The sequence below is a fragment of the Ranitomeya variabilis genome, chromosome 1 (genome assembly GCF_051348905.1).
Source record: "Ranitomeya variabilis isolate aRanVar5 chromosome 1, aRanVar5.hap1, whole genome shotgun sequence".
Taxonomy (NCBI): domain Eukaryota; kingdom Metazoa; phylum Chordata; class Amphibia; order Anura; family Dendrobatidae; genus Ranitomeya; species Ranitomeya variabilis.
Window position 1 is genome coordinate 383,639,818 of NC_135232.1, and position 21,468 is coordinate 383,661,285.

Genomic DNA, 21,468 nt, shown 5'->3' on the forward strand with positions numbered 1-21,468 from the left:
TGCACCATTCCACTGAAAATGCCCTGACTAAAGTCACCAATGACCTACTAACCGCCAAATGAAAGCAACGCAAGTTTTTCCTCCTCCTTCCCCTGGACCTTGCAACTATCTTTGACACAGTGAATCATTCCCTCTTACTACAGACTTTCTGATCTGTTGACATTAAAGTCTTGGCCCTTTGTTGGATCTCTTTATACCTAGCAGACAGGACATTCAGTGTGCCCCACTCACACAACACCTCCTCATCTCACCCCTATGTGTCAGTGTCCACCAAGGTTCAGTTGTAGGACCGGGAACTATGCTTAGAGGGTGCACGTGCATGCTCCCTCCCTCTTAAAGGGACCACCCGCATCAACCTAAGGTATTCCCAACCTACAGCTGGGTGACACTTTCTATTTAACGCTTCTCTGCCATTATGGAGTTTCCAGAGCTACGTTGTTAGTTTGCCTCACTTGCTAGTTGTCAGGTTCCCCAAGTCCACCTGTCTGCTTGTCTTCCCTGTACCCGTCTGCTCTTACCTGTCTGAGACCACCTGCGTGTACCTGTCTGCACTCATCTGTCCATCAACCAGTCCAGATTGCACCTGCCAGCGCCCATCTGTCTAACACAAGGTCCAGCCCGCAAATGCAGTGCTATTCTGTTCCTGCACCTGTGGTTCCAGAGTCCCTGTAGTGCCTGCCTGCATTTTTCAACCCTCCTTTGGGCCTTAGCAGCTAATCTGCTGTAGGGGTTCAGCTGCCACATTCTGTAGGTCAGCCATGGAGTAGCACCTGGTGCCAACTCTTTGTACCTCCTTGGGTTGCAGTTTTTGCCTGCTGCCACCTTTCCAAAAAGGGATTTGGTTGCCCACCTAGCTACACCCCTTCAAGGCTTTCAGATGGATATGTAACAGTGATTCCACCACCTTGCCCGTTACAGTCTACATCTGCTGGGTAGGACTGTAGTGGAAGAGATGTCGGTCCCCGCTATACTAATTCTACTTTATTGCAATTGATGCCACTTTGTTGGTGTCTGCCACTAATTTTTATAAATGTGTAGACTCCTGGTTGGGTCTCCTTCATGCATGTTGCCTGTAGCAGTAGGCCGCCATGACTATCATGCCTCTGCTACCTTGAATTCAACTACCCGTGCTACTATCCTTACATTTTTCTGACAATGGTAGTCTACAAAACTGATATTTGTGCCACCTGAGTGTAGCTCAGCATGAAAGCAGATAGATGTGTTGCATGTGGTATTAGGGCTCACAGTACAGGAGGCCTACACCAATCCCTCACCTACCTCATCTTATTGTGATGTTAAATTGAAATCTGTAAATGCTGTCCCAGACTCCGATACCTCATGCCTGGCTGATTGTTGTAGTGCCATGCTACAATTAGTACTGTGGGTGAATTGAGGTCAATTTCCTGGTGTATGTCCCTCATTTGATTTGTTTTGGCAGCATTTGGTACTGTTATAAGGTGTTGTGCATGCATTTGTTTTTGCCTCCCATTGACCTGAATGGTGTTTGGTTATGTTCAACGAATATTTGACAAATTAATAGGCAAATATTGCGGCAAACGTAATCCGAAGCGAGCATTGCAATGTTCGCTCATCTCTAGTCACCACTAAGTTATGCCCAGCCCATGCTTCTGGAGCCATGCACCCGTAAATTAGGTGGGCTCTCATTGATTCAGAAATGCCAAACGTGGATGCAATATGTGGTTTAGGTACATTGTGAGGCTCAGAAAGGAGGGGGTTATTTTGATTTGGGAGCAGAGAATTTTCAGAATTTTTGGGGGCAGGTGAGGGGTCATTTCGCTTTTCCAGAGCCTTTGTGCTACCAGTTCTATGGAAGCCCCCTGTATTTCCATTAACAGATGACAGACCTGAATGAGGGCTCTCTTTTTCTGTGCATTGAGTTGAAGCTTTTATTGGGAACATTTTACAAAATGTTTGGGATCACACTTATCGGCACCCTACGATGAGTACTTACTTTGGGGTTTCCATCTAAATCTATGAGTCACATCATTCAGATGGAACCCCTGAGGAATCCATTCACTATAAGGAGGCAGCAGAGTTACTCTGGACTCTGTCTGGCCTCTGTTCAAGGGTGTCTTTTTCAGAAATGCACAAAACTGTGGCTGATGGTACTTTAACGCATGCCTAAAAAGACAGACACTGCCAAATCATAAGTCAGACAGTGTCTCCATCTGCCTCAATAAAGGGAATATTCTACCAGGGGTTCCATCTGAATCACATATTTCAGAGATTTACACAGAAACCCGGGTGCAAGCGCTCAGCACAGTGCGCAGGATAAATGTCTGCCGAGCCTTACTGCAATATTTGGGATGCAGAATTAAAAAATCAACAGCAGGTAAAGAATTGGTTTTATTTATTTTATACGCCATTCCTTGTGTGGTACAAGTGATTAGGCGACTTTATTCCTAGGGTCGGTGCTATTACAACGATACCAGATTATCAGGTTTTTATGTTTGGCTGCTGTCACATACTAAAAGACGCTTTTTATGGCAAAAAATAGTTTTTGCATCTCCACATTTGAGAGCTACAATTTTTTCATATTTTGGCCCACACCACAGAGTCATGTGAGGGTTTGTTTTTGTGGAACGAGTTGATGTTTTTATTGGTATCATTTTCGAGATCATGTCATTTTTTTTATCACTTTCTATTACAATTTTTGGGAGGCAGAATGAACAAAAAACAGCAATTCAGGATTTTTTTTATTGGGAGGGGGTTATGCCGTTCCGTGTGTCATAAAGTGGATAAGGCAGCTTTATTCTTCAGTTCAGTACAATGACAGCAATACCTCATTTATATCTTTCTTATGTTTTGGCACTTTTACACAATAAAAACTATTTTATAAAAAAAATTATTATTTTTACATCGCTTTATTCTGAGAGTTATAACTTTTTTTAATTTTCCGCTGAAGGAGCTGTATGGCAACTTATTTTTTGCAGGACAAGATGATGTTTTCAGCTGTACCATGTTTATTTATATACTGTACGTCTTTTTTATCTCGTTTTATTCCTCTTTATTTTCGGCGGTTTGATAATAAAGAATAGTTTTTTGCCTTGTTTTCTATTTATTTTTTTATTATGTTCATTAAAGGGATTATCTAGTGAGACAGTTTTAGGGTATGTGCACACGTCCGGATTTCTTGCAGAAATTTCCTGAAGAAAACCGGAAATTTTCTGCAAGAAATCCGCATTTTTTTTTTGTGTTTTTTTTCCGTTTTTTTCGCGGTTTTTTTAGCATTCTGCAAGCGTAATTAGCTTGCAGAATGCTAAAGTTTTCCAAGCGATCTGTAGCATCGCTTGGAAAACTGACTGACAGGTTGGTCACACTTGTCAAACATAGCGTTTGACAAGTGTGACCATCTTTTTACTATAGATGCAGCCTATGCAGCATCTATAGTAAAAGAGAGAATGTTTAAAAATAATAAAAAAAATAAAAAAATGCTTATACTCACCTGCAGACCTCAGCGGCGTCTGTTCCGTATAGATGGTGTGTGCGCGCAGGACCTTCCATGACGTCGCGGTCACGTGAGCGGTCACATGACCGCTCACGACCAATCACAAGACAGTGACGTCATCACAGGTCCTTCACCGCACACCAGCTACAGAAACCGAAGCGGCAGCATGTAGCGGAGAGGCGGGAAGACATCGAGGGTGAGTATAGGACTATTTTTTATTTTAATTCTTATTTTTTGACCAATTATATGGTGCCCAGTCCGTGAAGGAGAGTCTCCTCTCCTCCACCCTGGGTACCAACCGCACATAATCTGCTTACTTCCCGCATGGTGTGCACAGCCCCGTGCGGGAAGTAAGCAGATCAATGGACTCCTAGGTGTGCGGAATCCCCTGCAATTCCGCATTTTAATGAACATGTTGCTTTTTTTTCCGCGATGCGATTTTTTCGCGGAAAAAAAGGCTACATTTGCACAAAAAATGCGGAATACACTGAAAATAATGGGAGGCATATGTTAGCGTTTTTTTCGCGTTTTTATCACGTTTTTATAGCGAAAAAACGCGAAAAAAATGCGAAAAATACTGAACGTGTGCACATGGCCTCATAGGTAGGGTTGTTGTGGAAGTGGTGATACCAAATATGTGCACTTTTATTGTTTATATTTTTTTCAATACAAATATTTATTTATAGATACAATATCTTTTTATTTTTTTATTATTATTTTTGATTTAAAAAAAATATATTTTACAATTGTTATAAAATGTTTTTTTTTTTGCTTTTTTTACTTTGTCCTACTATGGAACTATCATTTTTTTTGCGGGCTGCAGCAGCAACCCTATGCTGTGCAAACTGTCAGCTCTTCACTGACAGGGAAAATTGCTGATCATGCACTACACATGATCTGCAACTTTCCAAACTCTGGTGACCCGGATGTCATTATGATGACATTGGGTCACCATGGCAATGATAGGGACCCTACCTCATGCCACTGGGTCTCCGATCCAAAGACAGATGGGGCTGTCAGCCCTCTGCCGGCTCCCTTATTGCTGTGATCACGTTCAATCGCAACATCTAGGGAGTTAAAGTGCTGGGAGCGGTGTCAGCTGTCAGAATTAGCTGACACCTGGCGGTGATAGTCCACGCCCATTCTGTGCTTGCGCACGTTCTCCATGCAGTAATAGGCCGGCGTCACACTCAGCGTATGAAATTACGGTCCATTTTTTAAGGCCGTAATATGCAGAAATGTTCCCAAAATAGTGATCCGTATGTCATCCGTATGCAGGGTGTGGCAGCGTATTTTGCGCATGGCATCCTCCGTATGTAATCCGTATGGCATCCGTACTGCAATATTTTCTCGCAGGCTTGCAAAACCGACATCTAATGGATTTATGTGCTCAAATGTTCGTTCAAACATATATACAGTTTATATATATATATATATATATATATATATATATATATATATATATATATATATATGTCATTGAGACACACACACACATATATATATATATATATATATATATATATATATATATATATATATATATATATATATATACTGTATTAATATTTAATTCAGTGCGAGATATGTGAAAAGCCGGTAATTCAATTGCCGGCTTTTCCTCTCTCCTTCACAAACCCGACATGATATGAGACATGGTTTACATACAGTAAACCATCTCATATCCCTTTTTTTTGGCATATTCCACACTACTAATGTTAGTAGTGTGTATGTGCAAAATTTGGGCGCTGTAGCTTGTAAAATAAAGGGTTAAATCGCGTAAAAAATTGGTGTGGGCTCCCACGCAATTTTCTCCGCCAGAGTAGTAAAGCCAGTGACTGAGGGCAGATATTAATAGCCTAGAGAGGGTCCATGGTTATCCTGGCTGTAAAATGATTAACCCCTTCAGATGGATTTACATCGTGGGACTGAAAGAACGACGGAAGGTATGAGATATTGTTGTTTTTTTATTTTACCTTTTTTACAGGACGAGGGTCTGCAGGTGGATTACCAGTATAATAAAATATTACAACACCCTGTGTCTTTATTTCATTAAAATACTTTTAAATAATGTGTGTGTGTTTTACTAACCATTTCGTACTATTGGATTAATAATGGAAAGGTGTCATAATTGACGCCTCTCCATTATTAATCTGGCCTAATGGCACCTTACAATAGCAAGGTGACACTAACCCTTCATTACCCCATATCCCACAGCTACACGGGAGTGGGAAGAGAGTGGCCAAGTGCCAGAATAGGCGCATCTTCCAGATGTGCCTTTTCTGGGGTGGCTGGGGGCAGATGTTTGTAGCCAGGGGGGGCCAATAACCATGGACCCTCTCCTGGCTATTAATATCTGCCCTCAGTTACTGGCTTTACCACTCTGGCGGAGAAAATTGCGTGGGAGCCCACACCAATTTTTTCCGCGATTTAACCCTTTATTTTACAAGCTACAGCGCCCAAATTTTGCACACACACCACTACTTGACATTAGTAGTGTGGAATGTGCAAAAAAAAAAAAAATGGGATATGAGATGGTTTACTGTTTGTAAACCATGTCTCATATCATGTCGGGTTTGTGAAGGAGAAAGAAAAAGCCGGCAATTGAATTACCGGCTTTTCTATAGAACACCGCTGCGTATTTCTCGCAAGTCACACTGCTGGTCCGTGTGTAATCTGTATTTTTCTTGCCCCCATAGACTTTTATTGGCGATTTTTTTTGTGCAATACGGTGACAAACGCAGCATGCTGCGATTTTCTACGGCCGTACAAGACCGTATAATACGGATCAGTAAAATACGGCAGATAAGAGCTGGGACATAAAGAATCATTGTACCGTATGCAATCCGTATTTTCTGCACCTCTCATACATCCGTAATACTCGCTAGTGTGATGCCGGCCATAATACGGCCCTCATCAATAAGGCACAGGGACTTGTTATTATGACATATGACAAAAAAAGCTTAAGGCATTGACATTTGTTAAGGGGTTAAAATTACATAGATTACTGTATACATACATCAGAATATATTTTGCCAAAGAATGAACATGCAATATTAGAAAAAATTTCAAAATGGAAATTAAACTGATACATTTCCTGTATAATATATCTTAATTATACTTATATTTTACTCACGGATCATGATGCACTTGATACAAGTTCACAAGTATACAGGTATTTTTTGGAATAAAGTAGCCATTTAAAATTGTGTCTCTGGTGGCGCTTCAATGAAAAATAAAGTGAAATTAGCAAAATAAGTGATTCTCAATGGCAATTTAGCAGAATAATAAATTATTTTAATTGAGGGCTATGCATAACAGCAATTCTCAGATAAGTTGCATAACCAAAACAACTTGTTGGCGACTTGCTGTCACATGACTAATTTAGAGCTGTGATTTTTTTGGTAAAAGTATGGCCAAATCACAGCTTAGTTGCAGCCAAGTTGATGTCTACAGCAAGTGAGTTGTGCATGATTTATGACAGAAAATTCAACATATTTGGAAATATTTGTCACTCTTTGTCACAGTAACAGGAGGTCGCAAGTCGCAGTGCGACACCATGGGAAACCATTAGAATCAGTAGTGACACTGATTTTAGTATTGTGCGACATATTTTGCTGTGTAGCCCAAGCCTTATGCAAAATCAAAAAATGAGCTGGTACACATGGTGGAAAAAATTCATGTGTAGGTGCACATTCACACTGTGACCATTTAACAGACAAAACCTAAAATAAAAATAAATTAGCAAATACCCTGCAATAAGTAGGAAATAAATAAATAAATAGTAATAGTACATCTAAATCACATAGGTCACTTAACTGATTCTATTTTGAAAAAAAAAATGTAAAAGTCAGGCTTTGTCTGCTAAAATTAATATTTACTACTATTTATTTAATAACTTGCTGCAGGATATTTGCTCATGGATGGAATTCTGACGTATGTGCCAACAGGACCCTAGACTATAATGGTGCCAATAGAGTGAACATGCATATACGCCTATTACACTGTGTTCCAAATTATTATGCAAATAATATTTCCTCATATTTTGTCTAAATTACCTATCTGAATTGCAGTCATTGTTATTTTCCAGTCATCTACTATTCTCGTATAATTGCAATGTTTTGGAACAAACTGCCTATGAAACCAGTATCTTTTAAAAAAAAAATAAACACACAAAATGCATGTTCAAAATTATTATGCACAGCAGAGTTTTCAACCTTTTTTTTTTATTTTGAACAAAAAAATGGTCATTTGTGAAGTTATAAGCATTATCAGTAGTGTTAAGCGATACCTTCCGATATCGGAAAGTATCGGTATCGGAAAGTATCGGCCGATACCGTCAAAGTATCGGATCTTGCCGATTCCGATACCCGATCCCAATGCAAGTCAATGGGATGAAAATATCGGAATTAAAATAAACCCTTTCTTTCCTTGTAGGTTCATTCTACATGAAGGAAAACAACTAAGAATAATGTAGGATGTATTGGGGGAGGTGGCGGAGACATTAAAGGCATAGAGGTTTAGCCCAATCAAATAAAATAGCAGGAATTTTAATTTTTTTTAAAGACGTTCGGAGTTACAAAGATATTGACTATGTTAAGATTTTTTTTATTTTGTCAGATATTGATGTTTCACTACTTCCACGCCCTTCACCCTCTTTTTTACTTCTCCCACACTTTCTTCTTCATCATCATCAGCATCTTTGACATCAACTTCTTCTTCACCTTATTCATCTTCTTCATCTTCTACCTATAATTTTTTTTTTACATTGTTCATATTCTTTTTATTTAACTATTATTCTTCTTCATATTCAACTTCTTCATCATATTCTTATTTGTGACAGGCATTCCCGTAGTTGTTATCTATAAAAGTTTGAAGATTACACCTTCCGTTCTGCCTGTCACAAAAGATTTACATTTGTCCGCGTTCAGTTTGGCCTGCAGCATCAGGCTTTATCCAGGGGCACCACGAGGAGGAACGGACTCACCCCCATACACTGCTTAGTCTTCTTCTGCTTATAATTTAGATATATCTTTTGCTCTGATATTTATTGTTATGCTTAATGTTCTTCTGCTCTTTGTTCTGCAGCCTCTTGTTCTTCTGCTTCTCGGTCTCCCATGTCGTCGTCGTCTCCAGGGTCGTCGTCTCCAGGGTCGTCGTCTCCGGGGTCGACGTCATCGGGGTGGTCTTCAGGGTCATCGTCTCCAGGGTCATCGTCATCTCAGTGGTTGTTGTCTCTGGTGTCGTCATCATCTTAGGGGTGGTCTTCCGGGTCGTCATCTTTAGGGTATTGAACTTGGAAATGTAGCAGAAGGCACAAGAAGGCTGAGAAAATGCAGAGAAACAGCTGATGGAACTGGAACTCGGATGGCTACCCGAAGGTCCAAGAGCCAATGGAACTACCGAGGACCAGCTGACGTTACTGGAACCCGGTTACTAAGCAGGAGGTACCCGTGCCTGAAAGCACTACCAAGGACCACCTGACGTTGGTGGAACTCGGATACCCAGAGGGAGGCACCTAAGCCAAAGGCTCTGCCCGGAACCAGCTGACGGTACTGGAACCCGGATGGGTAGCCGAAGGTCCAAAAGCCAATGGAACTACCGAGGACCAGCTGACGTTACTGGAACCCGGTTACTAAGCAGGAGGTACCCGTGCCTGAAAGCACTACCAAGGACCACCTGATGTTGGTGGAACTCGGATACCCAGAAGGAGGCACCTAAGCCAAAGGCTCTGCCCGGAACCAGCTGATGGTGCTGGAACCAGGATGGGGACCTATTCAAGCTTGTCTTCCTAGAGCCCCAACTAGCGGTGTTGGAGCAAAGGGTCAGCAGGGGGAGCAGAGTGTAGGCCGAAGCCTGCACTGGAGGCATTTGTAGGTCTGTTGTGTCTGCGTGGCTGTTGCAGGACATGTTGCCGGCTACACAGCAGGGGAACAGCTGGCGGTGCTGAACCCCACTGACACATTGGCGGGTGTTTTTCTCTGTGCAGCCAGCACTTCGGGGCACCAACTGGTGGTGTTAGAGCCCAGGCTCTGCAGGGGGAGCAGAGTGTAGGCCGAAGCCTAATTGAACCAATTTTAAAGGTAACCTTTAACCCCCCCTCAGGGTTTACAAACTAGAAGAGCCACGCCTTATGCAGCAGTAGTGCTGCACAAGTCAAAGGTTGCTCTTTTAATTTTGTTCCTTGCACAAGCTGAATGAAACACGTACAACATTTTGGCCCTTATACAGTCAATCTGTCTTGGAGGCGGGAGTTCCCTTCGTAATGAGACGCAGCACAGCTGGCAAAAATACCACCTTGGTGCTTGGCGTGGCCTCCTGAGCATCGCATTTTGATGTACAGGAGTCTGCGTTGTTGCGTTATCCCTTGGCCATGCGCTGCCCCTCTTCTGACATCATTTCATGTCGGCTGGTGCGGTTCGCGATGCCCATGAATCCCAGCCCCGCAGTGTCTTTACAGTGTTTCACACTGCGGAGCTGGGATTCATGGCCTAGCGCAGTACATATGTTCGCCTCTCGCTCGTGTCCTTACACCTGCTACAGACTGTGCGGCGTCAGCTGATCCCTTATCGCATGCCACGGCCATGAAGCCGCACAGTCTGAAGAAGGCGGAAGGAGCTGAGTGACAGCCTGGCGAAGATATGCACTGCTCATGCCCGTCAATCACACCCTCGCAGTCAAAATAAATAAGACACCGAGGGGCGTTGTGTCGGGCAGGGCGGCCGCAGAGGCGCAGCCAGCCAAACAATGATGTCAGAAGAAGGGCTGTGCTACCAAGGGGGTTGTTGCGTGTCATTACAAAGGAAAGTCACACCTGAGGGACGTTTTAATGGTCTCAGGGGACACATTGTAGACGTGTTCTGTTCCACGTGTGCAAGGAGAATAAGTTTATGAGCCACCTTGCACACATGCAGCATTACTGCTGTACAAGGTAGCTGTAAAACATACAAACACCTGGGGGAGGGGCGAGAGGTTCCCTTCAATTTCAGTTCTTGTGTCTGCGTGGCTTTTGCAGGACACGATGCCGGCTACACAGCAGGGGAACAGCTGGCGGTGCTGAACCCCACTGACACATTGGCTGGTGTTTTTCTCTGTGCAGCCAGCACTTCGGGGCACCAACTGGCGGTGTTAGAGCCCAGGCTCTGCAGGGGGAGCAGAGTGTAGGCCGAAGCCTAATTGAACCAATTTTAAAGGTAACCTTTAACCCCCCCTCAGGGGTTACAAACTAGAAGAGCCACACCTTGGGCAGCAGTAATGCTGCACAAGTCAAAGGTTGCTCTTTTAAATTCTGTTCCTTGCATACGCTGAATGAAACACGTATGACATTTAGCCCCTTAAACAATCAAAACTGTCTTGGAGGCGGGAGTTTCCTTCTTAATGAGACGCAGCACAGATGCCAAGAGTCCCACCTTGGTGCTGGGCGCGGCCTCCTGAGCGTCGTTATTTGCTGTACAGGAGTCTGCGCTGTCGTGTTATCCCTTGGCCTTGCGCTGTTAGCGCTGCCCGTCTTCTGACATCATTTAATGTCGGCCGGTGCGGTTCGCGATGACCATGAATCCCAGTCCCGCAGTGCCTTTACAGTGTTTCACACTGCGGGGCTGGGATTCATGGCCTTGCGCAGTACATATGTTTGCCTCTCGCTCGGGTCCTTACACCTGCTTCAGACTGTGCGGCGTCAGCTGATCCCTTATCGCATGCCACGGCCATGAAGCCGCACAGTCTGAAGAAGGCAGAAGGAGCTGAGTGACAGCCTGGCGAAGATATGCACTGCTCATGCCCGTCAATCACACCCTCGCAGTCAAAATAAATAAGACACCGAGGGGCGTTGTGTCGGGCAGGGCGGCCGCAGAGGCGCAGCCAGCCAAACAATGATGTCAGAAGAAGGGCTGTGCTACCAAGGGGGTTGTTGCGTGTCATTACAAAGGAAAGTCACACCTGAGGGACGTTTTAATGGTCTCAGGGGACACATTGTAGACGTGTTCTGTTCCACGTGTGCAAGGAGAATAAGTTTATGAGCCACCTTGCACACATGCAGCATTACTGCTGTACAAGGTGGCTGTAAAACATACAAACACCTGGGGGAGGGGCGAGAGGTTCCCTTCAATTTCAGTTCTTGTGTCTGCGTGGCTATTGCAGGACACGATGCCGGCTACACAGCAGGGGAACAGCTGGCGGTGCTGAACCCCACTGACACATTGGCTGGTGTTTTTCTCTGTGCAGCTAGCAGTACCGGGCACCAACTGGCAGTGTTAGAGCCCAGGGTCAGCAGGAGGAGAGGGAGCAGAGTGTAGGCCGAAGCCTGCACTGGAGGCAGCTTTGTGTCTGCGTGGTTGTTGCAGGACACGTTGCCGGCTACACAGCAGGGGAACAGCTGGCGGTGCTGAACCCCACTGACACATTGGCGGGTGTTTTTCTCTGTGCAGCCAGCACTTCGGGGCACCAACTGGCAGTGTTAGAGCCCAGGCTCTGCAGGGGGAGCAGAGTGTAGGCCGAAGCCTAATTGAACCAATTTTAAAGGTAACCTTTAACCCCCCTCAGGGGTTACAAACTAGACGAGCCACACCTTGGGCAGCAGTAATGCTGCACAAGTCAAAGGTTGCTCTTTTAAATTCTGTTCCTTGCACACGCTGAATGAAACACGTATGACATTTAGCCCCTTAAACAATCAAAACTGTCTTGGAGGCGGGAGTTTCCTTCTTAATGAGACGCAGCACAGATGTCAAGAATCCCACCTTGGTGCTGGGTGCGGCCTCCTGAGCGTCGTTATTTGCTGTACAGGAGTCTGCGCTGTCGTGTTATCCCTTGGCCTTGCGCTGTTAGCGCTGCCCGTCTTCTGACATCATTTAATGTCGGCCGGTGCGGATCGCGATGACCATGAATCCCAGTCCCGCAGTGCCTTTACAGTGTTTCACACTGCGGGGCTGGGATTCATGGCCTTGAGCAGTACATATGTTCGCCTCTCGCTCGGGTCCTTACACCTGCTTCAGACTGTGCGGCGTCAGCTGATCCCTTATCGCATGCCATGGCCATGAAGCCGCACAGTCTGAAGAAGGCGGAAGGAGCTGAGTGACAGCCTGACGAAGATATGCACTGCTCATGCCCGACAATCACACTCTCGCAGTCAAAATAAATAAGACACCGAGGGGCGTTGTGTCGGGCAGGGCGGCCGCAGAGGCGCAGACAGCCAAACAATGATGTCAGAAGACGGGCAGCGCTACCAAGGGGGTTGCAGCGTGTCATTACAAAGGAAAGTCACACCTCAGGGATGGTTTAATGGTCTCAGGGGACACATTTTAGACGTGTTTCGTTCCACGTGTGCAAGGAGAATAACTTAGTGAGCTACCTTGTACAAATGCAGCATTACTGCTGTACAAGGTGGCTGTTATACATACAAACGCCTGGGGGGGGACAGGTTCCCTTCAATTTCAGTTCTTGTGTCTGCGTGGCTTTTGCAGGACACGATGCCGGCTACACAGCAGGGGAACAGCTGGCGGTGCTGAACCCCACTGACACATTGGCGAGGTCTTTGGCTCTGTGCAGCCAGCACTTCTGGGCCCCAACTGGCGGTGTTAGAGCCCAGGGTCAGCAGGAGGAGTAGAGGGAGCAGAGTGGAGGCCGAAGCCTGCACTGGCGGCAGCTTTGTGTCTGCGTGGCTTTTGCAGGACACGTTGCCAGCTACACAGCAGGGGAACAGCTGGCGGTGCTGAACCCCACTGACACATTGGCTGTTGTTTTGCTCTGTGCAGCTAGCAGTACCGGGCGCCAACTGGCGGTGTTAGAACCCAGGGTCAGCAGGAAGAGCAGAGTGTAGGCCGAAGCCTGCACTGGAGCAAGTTGAAAGGGAACCTTTAACCCCCCCCCCCCAAGGCGTTTGTAGCTGAAGGAGCCATCTTGTACAGCACTAATGCTGAAAAAGGTAAACTTAGCACTTTTAATTATGGTCCTTGCAAACGCTGAACTTGACACTTATGAAATGTGTCTCCTCACACCGTTAAACCATCCGGTAGGTGGAACTTTCATTTGTAATGTGACGCAGCACAGCCGTCATTCCTACCCCCTTGGCGCCGTGCGCCGCCTCCTCAGCTTTGTTTGAATCTGTCCCGGAGCCTGCGCTCTTAGGTTAGGGGGAGGTGGAGGAGAGAGGAGGGATTGCCACACACACAGCTGGGGAACAGCTGACGTTACTGAACCCCAATAACAGAGGAGCGACCGTTGACTGTGCGGACAGCACTTCCGGACAACAACTAGCGGTGTTGGAGCCCAGGGACAGAAGGAGGAGGTGGAGGAGAGAGGAGGGATTGCCACACACACAGCTGGGGAACAGCTGATGTTACTGAACCCCAATAACAGAGGAGCGACCGTTGACTGTGCGGACAGCACTTCCGGACAACAACTAGCGTTGTTGGAGCCCAGGGACAGAAGGAGGAGGAGGAGGTGGAGGAGAGAGGAGGGATTGCCACACACACAGCTGGGGAACAGCTGACGTTACTGAACCCCAATAACAGAGGAGCGACCGTTGACTGTGCGGACAGCACTTCCGGACAACAACTAGCAGTGTTGGAGCCCAGGGACAGAAGGAGGAGGAGGAGGTGGAGGAGAGAGGAGGGATTGCCACACACACAGCTGGGGAACAGCTGACGTTACTGAACCCCAATAACAGAGGAGCGACTGTTGACTGTGCGGACAGCACTTCCAGACAACAACTAGCAGTGTTGGAACCCAGGGACAGAAGGAGGAGGAGGTGGAGGAGAGAGGAGGGATTGCCACACACACAGCTGGGGAACAGCTGACATTACTGAACCCCAATAACAGAGGAGCGACTGTTGACTGTACGGACAGCACTTCCGGACAACAACTAGCGGTGTTGGAGCCCAGGGACAGAAGGAGGAGGAGGAGGTGGAGGAGAGAGGAGGGATTGCCACACACACAGCTGGGGAACAGCTGACGTTACTGAACCCCAATAACAGAGGAGCGACTGTTGACTGTGCAGACAGCACTTCCAGACAACAACTAGCGGTGTTGGAGCCCAGGGACAGAAGGAGGAGGAGGTGGAGGAGAGAGGAGGGATTGCCACACACACAGCTGGGGAACAGCTGACGTTACTGAACCCAATAACACGGCAGCAAGTGTTGACTGTGCGGACAGCACTTCCAGGCACCAACTAGCGGTGTTGGAGCCCAGGGACAGCAGGAGGAGCAGAGGAACACAGTGTAGGCCGAAGCCTGATTGGAGAAAGTCGAAAGGGAACCTTTAACCCCCCCTCCCAAGGCGTTTGTAGCTGAAAGAGCCAGCTTGTGCAGCAGAAAGGATGCAAAAGGAAAATGTGGCTCTTTTCATTATGCTCCTTGCAAACACAGAACTAAACACTTATAAAATGTGTCCCCTGATACCGTGAGACCGTCCCGGAGGTGGGACTTTCCTTCGTAATATGACGCAGCACAGCCGTCATTCCTACCCCCTTGGCGCCATGCCCCGGCTCCTCAGCATTGTTTAATTCCGTCCCGGAGCCTGCGCTGTTATGTTATCCCTTGGCCAGGCACACTTAACGCTGCCCATCTTCTGACATCATTTGGTGTCAGTCTGGCTGCACCTGTGCGTCCGTGCTGGCCGAGATCCCGCCTCGCAGTGTCGTCTAATGTAATCCCACCGCGGGCCTGGGATCCGTGGCCATGCGCAGTGCATATCCTCGCCTCTCACTCCCCTCCCTCCGGCTTCTTCAGACTGTGCGGTGTCACGGCCGTGGCATGCTATTAGGGATCAGCTGACGGCGCAGAGTCTGAAGAAGGCGAAGGGAGATGAGTGAGAGGCGGAGGTGAAGATATGCACTGTGCATGCCCATGGATCCCAGGCCCGCAGTGTGATTAAATCAGAAGACACTGCGAGGCGGGATCTCGGCCAGCGCGGACGCACAGGCGCAGTCAGCTTGACACCAAATGATGTCAGAAGAGGGGCAGCGCTAAGTGTGCCTGGCCAAGGGATAACAAAACAGCGCTGGCTTCGGGACAGAATCAAACAACGCTGAGGAGCCGGCGCACGGCGCCAAGGGGGTAGGAATGACGGCTGTGTTGCGTCACATTACGAAGGAAAGTCCCACCTACGGGACGGTTTTACGGTATCAGTGGACACATTTTATAAGTGTTAAGTTCTGCGTGTGCAAGGAAACAAAAATAGCTACCTTTTCCTTGTGCAGCATTACTGCTGCACAAGGTGGCTCTTTCAGTAACAAACGCCTGGGGGGGGACAGGTTCCCTTACATTTCAGTTGTTATGTCAGCGTGGCGGTCGCAGGACACATTGCCGGCTACACAGCTGGGGATCAGCTGACGTTACTGACACCCAATAACACTGGGTCGTTTGTTTTGACTGTGCAGACGGCACTTCTGAGCCTCAACTGGCGGTGTTGGAGCCCAGGAATTTAAGTTCAGGTGGTAGAAAGAAGAACACAACAGGGGACCTGGATACTGTAGACAGTCACCTAATTATTTAATCAGGAAGAGGAGTGGCAAATTCCTGCGAGATCCAGGCCTGGTTCATTTTCAGGAAAGTAAGCCGGTCAACGTTATCGGAGGATAGTCGCATGCGATGATCAGTTAGTACACCACCTGCAGCACTAAAGACGCGTTCCGATAATACACTAGCCGCAGGGCAAGCCAGCACCTCCAATGCATACTGGCTTAGCTCTGGCCATGTATCCAGCTTTGAGACCCAAAACTTGAAAGGGGAAGAGCCATCTGGGAGTACAGCAAGAGGGCAAGACATGTAGTCTGTCACCATCTGACGGTACCGTTGCCTCCTGCTGACTGGAGCCGTCTGTGATGGTGTAGACCTTTGTGGCGGGCACACAAAACTGTGCCACAGTTGGGCCATACTGCTCTTGCCTTGGGCAGAGGCATTGCTTCTGCTCCCTCTTTGTGCAGAGCCTCCTCCACTGCCTGGACGCACTGAGCTGCTTTGTAATGCACTAGCAGCACTTCTCTCAGTTGGACTGGAGAAGATGATGGAATTCACCAGTGTGTCTTGGTACTCCTGCATTTTTCACTCCCGGTTCAACGGTGTGATGAGGCTTTCTACGTTGTCCCGGTAGCGAGGATCGAGGAGGGTGAACACCCAATAATCAGACATGTTGAGAATGTGGGCGATGCGGCGGTCGTTCCTCAGGCACTGCAGCATGTAATCCACCATGTGCTGCAGACTGCCAACTGGCCAAGAAACGCTGTCCCCTGCTTGAGGAGTGATCTCTGCCCGCTCGTCATCACCCCACCCTCGCTGTACACACTGACTACTGGACAATTGTGTAACTCCCTCCTCTGGACGGATGTCTTCCTCCTCCATTGACTCCTCCTCATCCTCCTCACAAAGTGTCCCCTGCCTACGAGTTTGTGAGGAACCACGTGGCACTGACTGTCCAGTAGATGATGGAAATGGTGAATCCTCATCCTCCACCTCTTCCACAACATCATCCCTTAGCCCTTGCAGTGATTTTTCAAGCAGGCAGATAAGGGGGACAGTCATGCTGACTAGAGCATCATCTGCACTCGCCATCCACGTGGAATAATCGAAGGGACGCAAAACCTGGCAGATGTCCTTCATGGTGGCCCACTCTGTGGTTGTGAAGTCTGAACGGCGTGGAGTGCGACTTATTTGCGCCTGATGCAGCTGGTACTCCATTACTGCTTGCTGCTGCTCACACAACCGCTCCAACATATGTAACGTGGAATTCCACCTGGTAGGTAGGTCACATATGATGCGATGTTCCGGAAGGCGGAATCGGCACTGCAGAGCCGCAATGCGCGATTTTGCCGTGCTGGAACGCCGCAATTGAGCACACTGTGCAGCAGTGCATCAAGATTCGGACAGTCCCTCAAAAAACTCTGCACGACCAAATTGAGCACATGTGCCAGACATGGGATGTGAGTGAGGTGCCCAGAGCTGCCACCAGATTTCGGCCATTATCACACACTACCATGTCTGGCTGGAGATTCACTGCCACAAACCACACATCGCTCTCCTGCTTGATGGCATTCCAGAGCTCCTGCGCTGTGTGGCTTCGATTCCCCAAAGAAATTAATTTCAAGACGGCCTGTTGATGTTTGGCCATGGCTGTGCTCATGTCGGTCGTAACAGGTAAACGTTCACGGGTCCATGTGGAGGTGGACTGTGACGGCTCCTGCAGCAACGATTCTGAGGAACTTGTGTAAGAGGAGGAGTCAATGCGTACAGACTGGATTACTGCAATCCTTGGAGTGGGCAGGACACGTCCTGCGCCACTCGCACGATCTGTACCCGGCTCAACAACATTAACCCAATGGGCAGTGAGGGAAAGGTATCGCCCCTGTCCATGTTGACTGGTCCACGCATCGGTGGTGAGGTGGACCTTGCTACTGACGGCGTTCAGTAGCGCGTGTTTTATGTGTCCCTCCACATGCTTGTGCAGGGCAGGGACGGCTTGCCTGCTGAAATAAAAGCGGCTGGGCACAATATACTGTGGGACTGCCAATGACATCAAGTCACGGAAGCTGTCAGTCTCCACCAGCCTGAATGACAGCATTTCCAGTGACAGAAGTTTGGCAATGCCTGCAGTCAGAGCCTGTGCTCGTGGGTGGTTTGCCGAGAAAGGCCGCCTTTTCTCCCATGCCTGTACTACCGATGGCTGTAGACTGGCCTGGGAGTGTGAAGATAACTGGGAACGTGGTGCTGCGGGTGGAATTACAGTGGGTCTCTGGACAACAGTGCCAGAGGTTCTTCCACGGCGATCCTGGGAGGAAGCCGAACCAGCTGCGTGTGAGCTGGAGGAAGAGGCAACACGAGCTGAAGAGGTGGTAGCTGCCGCTGTTGGTTGGCCTAGCTCTTCAGTGCGTTTCTGTAACTCCGCTGCGTGCCTGGTCCGCACATGTTTCCACATGTTGGAGGTATTGAGGTTGCTGACATTTCTCCCTCTTTTGACTTAGTGATGACACACCTTGCATTTGACATAGCAAATGTCATCTGCAACTGTGTCAAAAAAGGACCAGGCACTGCAAGTCTTGGGAGCGCCCTTTTTGGCTGTTGGAAGAGACACGCTCCTAACGGGTGCCAAAGTGGAGGCTACAGGATCCGCAGTCTTCCCCCTCCCTCTCCCTCTTTGGCCCGTTCGGGGAATCTCTTCCTCAGAGCTGCACCCACCACCTTCCTGTCCCTCACACCACGATGGGTCAAGGACCTCATCATCTACACTACCCTCTGCCACCAACTGCTCCTCCTGGGTTGTCTCAGCAGCAGAGCATGCACCAGAAAGTGGCACCTGAGTGTCATCTGCAGATGCGTTCTGCGGTGTGGTGACCGGAGGCACTGGCCCACCCGCCTCTTCAGACTCAGAGAGAAAAAGCTTTTGGGCATCACTGCACACTGCCTCTTCTTCCATTTCTCCAATGCTGCTTGGCTGGCCCCCTGTTTCCAAGCCAAGAGATTCAGAGAACAGAAGTAGAGACAGCTCCTGTCCTGGGCTCTCTGTCTGCCTGGGCAATTTGGCAGGTGGTGAAGAGACAGATGGGTGCTCTCCAGTGCTCTGTGTCTGAGAGGATGTGGCACTAATTGAAGTCGATGCGTTAGCTGCCATCCATCCGACAACGGCTTCAATTTGTTCTTCACGCAGCAGCGGTGTACGGCGCTCTCCGACAAAGCTGCGCATGAAGGACTGTTCCCTGGTGAAACTGGGTGCTGATGAGTCACCGGTGCCCGCAGCAGGCACAGAATCCTCACATCATCTCCCTGCTCCGCGCCCACGTCCACGTGCCTTACTCCCTGCCTTCTTCATCTTGGTTGACTGATAAAGATAAGCAGAAAAGTACTAACGGCTTTGTGTGCTCATTCCTGAACAGCTCCTAACAGGTATAAGAAACAATAATTTTCTAAAGTGTGGACTAGACTTTAATATCAGCTAATGTGGCCTACACAACTGTAAAGTGGTGTGTTTGGTGAACTTTATTATTTATTTATTTTTTGGGGGCTGAACTGACTACAGGGCGAGCTGCAGTCACACGGAGACCGTGCAGACAGCCGTAAACAGCGCTGCAAGGCCCCAAAAACCTCCTCTACGTTATCCTATGTAGTGTTTTTCCACAATTTAGCTGGATATGGGTGGAAAGACACTAATAGGAATTTTTGGAAAAATGTGCAGCAGCCTGCACTACTTAGAAAAAAGGAAATTGGATTTCACGGTATGATGCAGTGATTTACCCTGAGCTGGATAAAACTGGCTATGGCTGCACACAGACTACAGGGCGAGCTGCAGTCACACGGAGATAGTGCAGACAGCCGTAAATGGCGCTGCAAGGCCCAAAAACACTCTACGTTATCCTATCTAGTGTTTTTCCACAATTTAGCTGGATACGGGTGGAAAGACACTAATAGGAATTATTAGAAAAAATGTGCAGCAGCCTGCACTACTTGAAAAAGAAAAAAAAAATAGAACAGTATGATTCAGTGAACCACCCTCCCTGAACTGAATACAACCAGCTATGGCCTATGGCTGCACACAGACTAGAAAGTGGGCTGCACACACACACACACACAGAGACCTTGCAGATCGCTGTGAAAACAGCGCTGCAAGGCAAAAGCAAGGTGATTAGTAGGTGAACACAGCGGTTGCTAAATTAGCCTTGGAAAAGAACAATAAAGCAAATCGCTATCTCAACTGGCCCTCAGTCAGCAAACAGCGTCCTGTCACTAACTGAATTCACAGCAGAGTGAGCGCAAAATGGCGCCAGCGACTTTTAAACTGCAGCATGACATCATTTCAGCAGCCAATCACAGCCTTGCCAGTAGTTTCATGCCCACCATGCTGAACAGGATGTGCCCACACTCAGAATCATTCCTCATTGGCTGAATTCGTGCAGTTTGAATCCAGGGAACTTCCGATTCCGGTATCCGATACGCGGCAAGTATCGGATCTCGGTATCGGAATTCCGATACCGTAGTATCGGCCGATACCCGATACTTGCGGTATCGGAATGCTCAACACTAATTATCAGCTTATTACAAAATGAAATCAAACAGTTTTCAAGTGAAACTTTATTCTAGGTGATGTTACATTTGCACATAGGGCCACTTGTTCGAAGGAAGCTTCTGAACTCTCTTGTCCATTGAATTTGTCAGTTTTTGGATGGTTTCTGCTTCAATTGTTTTGCATGTGGACAGATTACCCTCCCAGAGCTGTTGCTTAGATGTGAACTGCCTCCGGCCATCATAGACACTCCTTTTGATGATGCTCCAGAGGTTCTCAATGGGGTTGAGGTCAGGGGAAGATGGTGGCCACACCATAAGTTTGTCCTCTTTTATGCCCATAGCAGCCAGAGATGCAGATGTGTTTTTTGCAGCATGAGACGGTGCATTATCATGCATGAAAATGATCTTGCTGTGGAATGCACGGTTCTTCCTCTTGAACCATGGTAGGAAGTGTTGTTGTAGAAACTCCACATAGATTACGGAGTTCATCTTTACCCCTTCAGGGATCATAAAGGGGTCTACAATCTCTCTCCCCATGATTCCAGCCCAAAACATAACTCCACCTCCTCCTTGTTGGCGACTTAGCCGTGTTTTCATGGGGTGTCCATCAACCAGCCATCCTCCACTCCATCCATCTGGACCATCGAGTGTTGCACGACACTCATCGGTGAACAAAACAGTTTGGAAGTCAGTCTTCATGTATCGTTTGGCCCACTGGAGCCGTTTCTGCTTGTGTGCAGTGGATAGAGGTGGTCGACAGGATGGCTTACGCACCTCTGAAGGACCCTGCATCTTGTTGTTCTGGGGACGTTGGAGGCACCAGCAGCTTCAAAAACTTGTCTGCTGCTATGACAAGGCATTTTTGCAGCTGCTCTTTTAACCTTACACAATTGCCTGTTGGAAAGAGTCCTCAATTTTTCCTCATCAGCACGCACACGTGTGTGCTGGGAATCAGCTACATACTTCTTGATTGTGCAATGATCACGATGAAGTGTCTTGGCAATGTTGATCGTAGTC

General features: G+C 47.6%; 1 protein-coding gene across 1 annotated transcript in view; it reads right to left on the reverse strand.

The window, feature by feature from the left end:
* LOC143760658 (cytochrome P450 1A3-like) overlaps window positions 1-21,468 on the reverse strand; it is an 86,404-nt gene that overhangs the window by 34,401 nt on the left and 30,535 nt on the right. Inside the window, exon 6 of the mRNA XM_077249043.1 lies at window positions 6,606-6,692. Within this exon, the coding sequence (XP_077105158.1) occupies window positions 6,606-6,692 (87 nt within the window). The remainder of the gene's footprint in view (window positions 1-6,605; window positions 6,693-21,468) is intronic.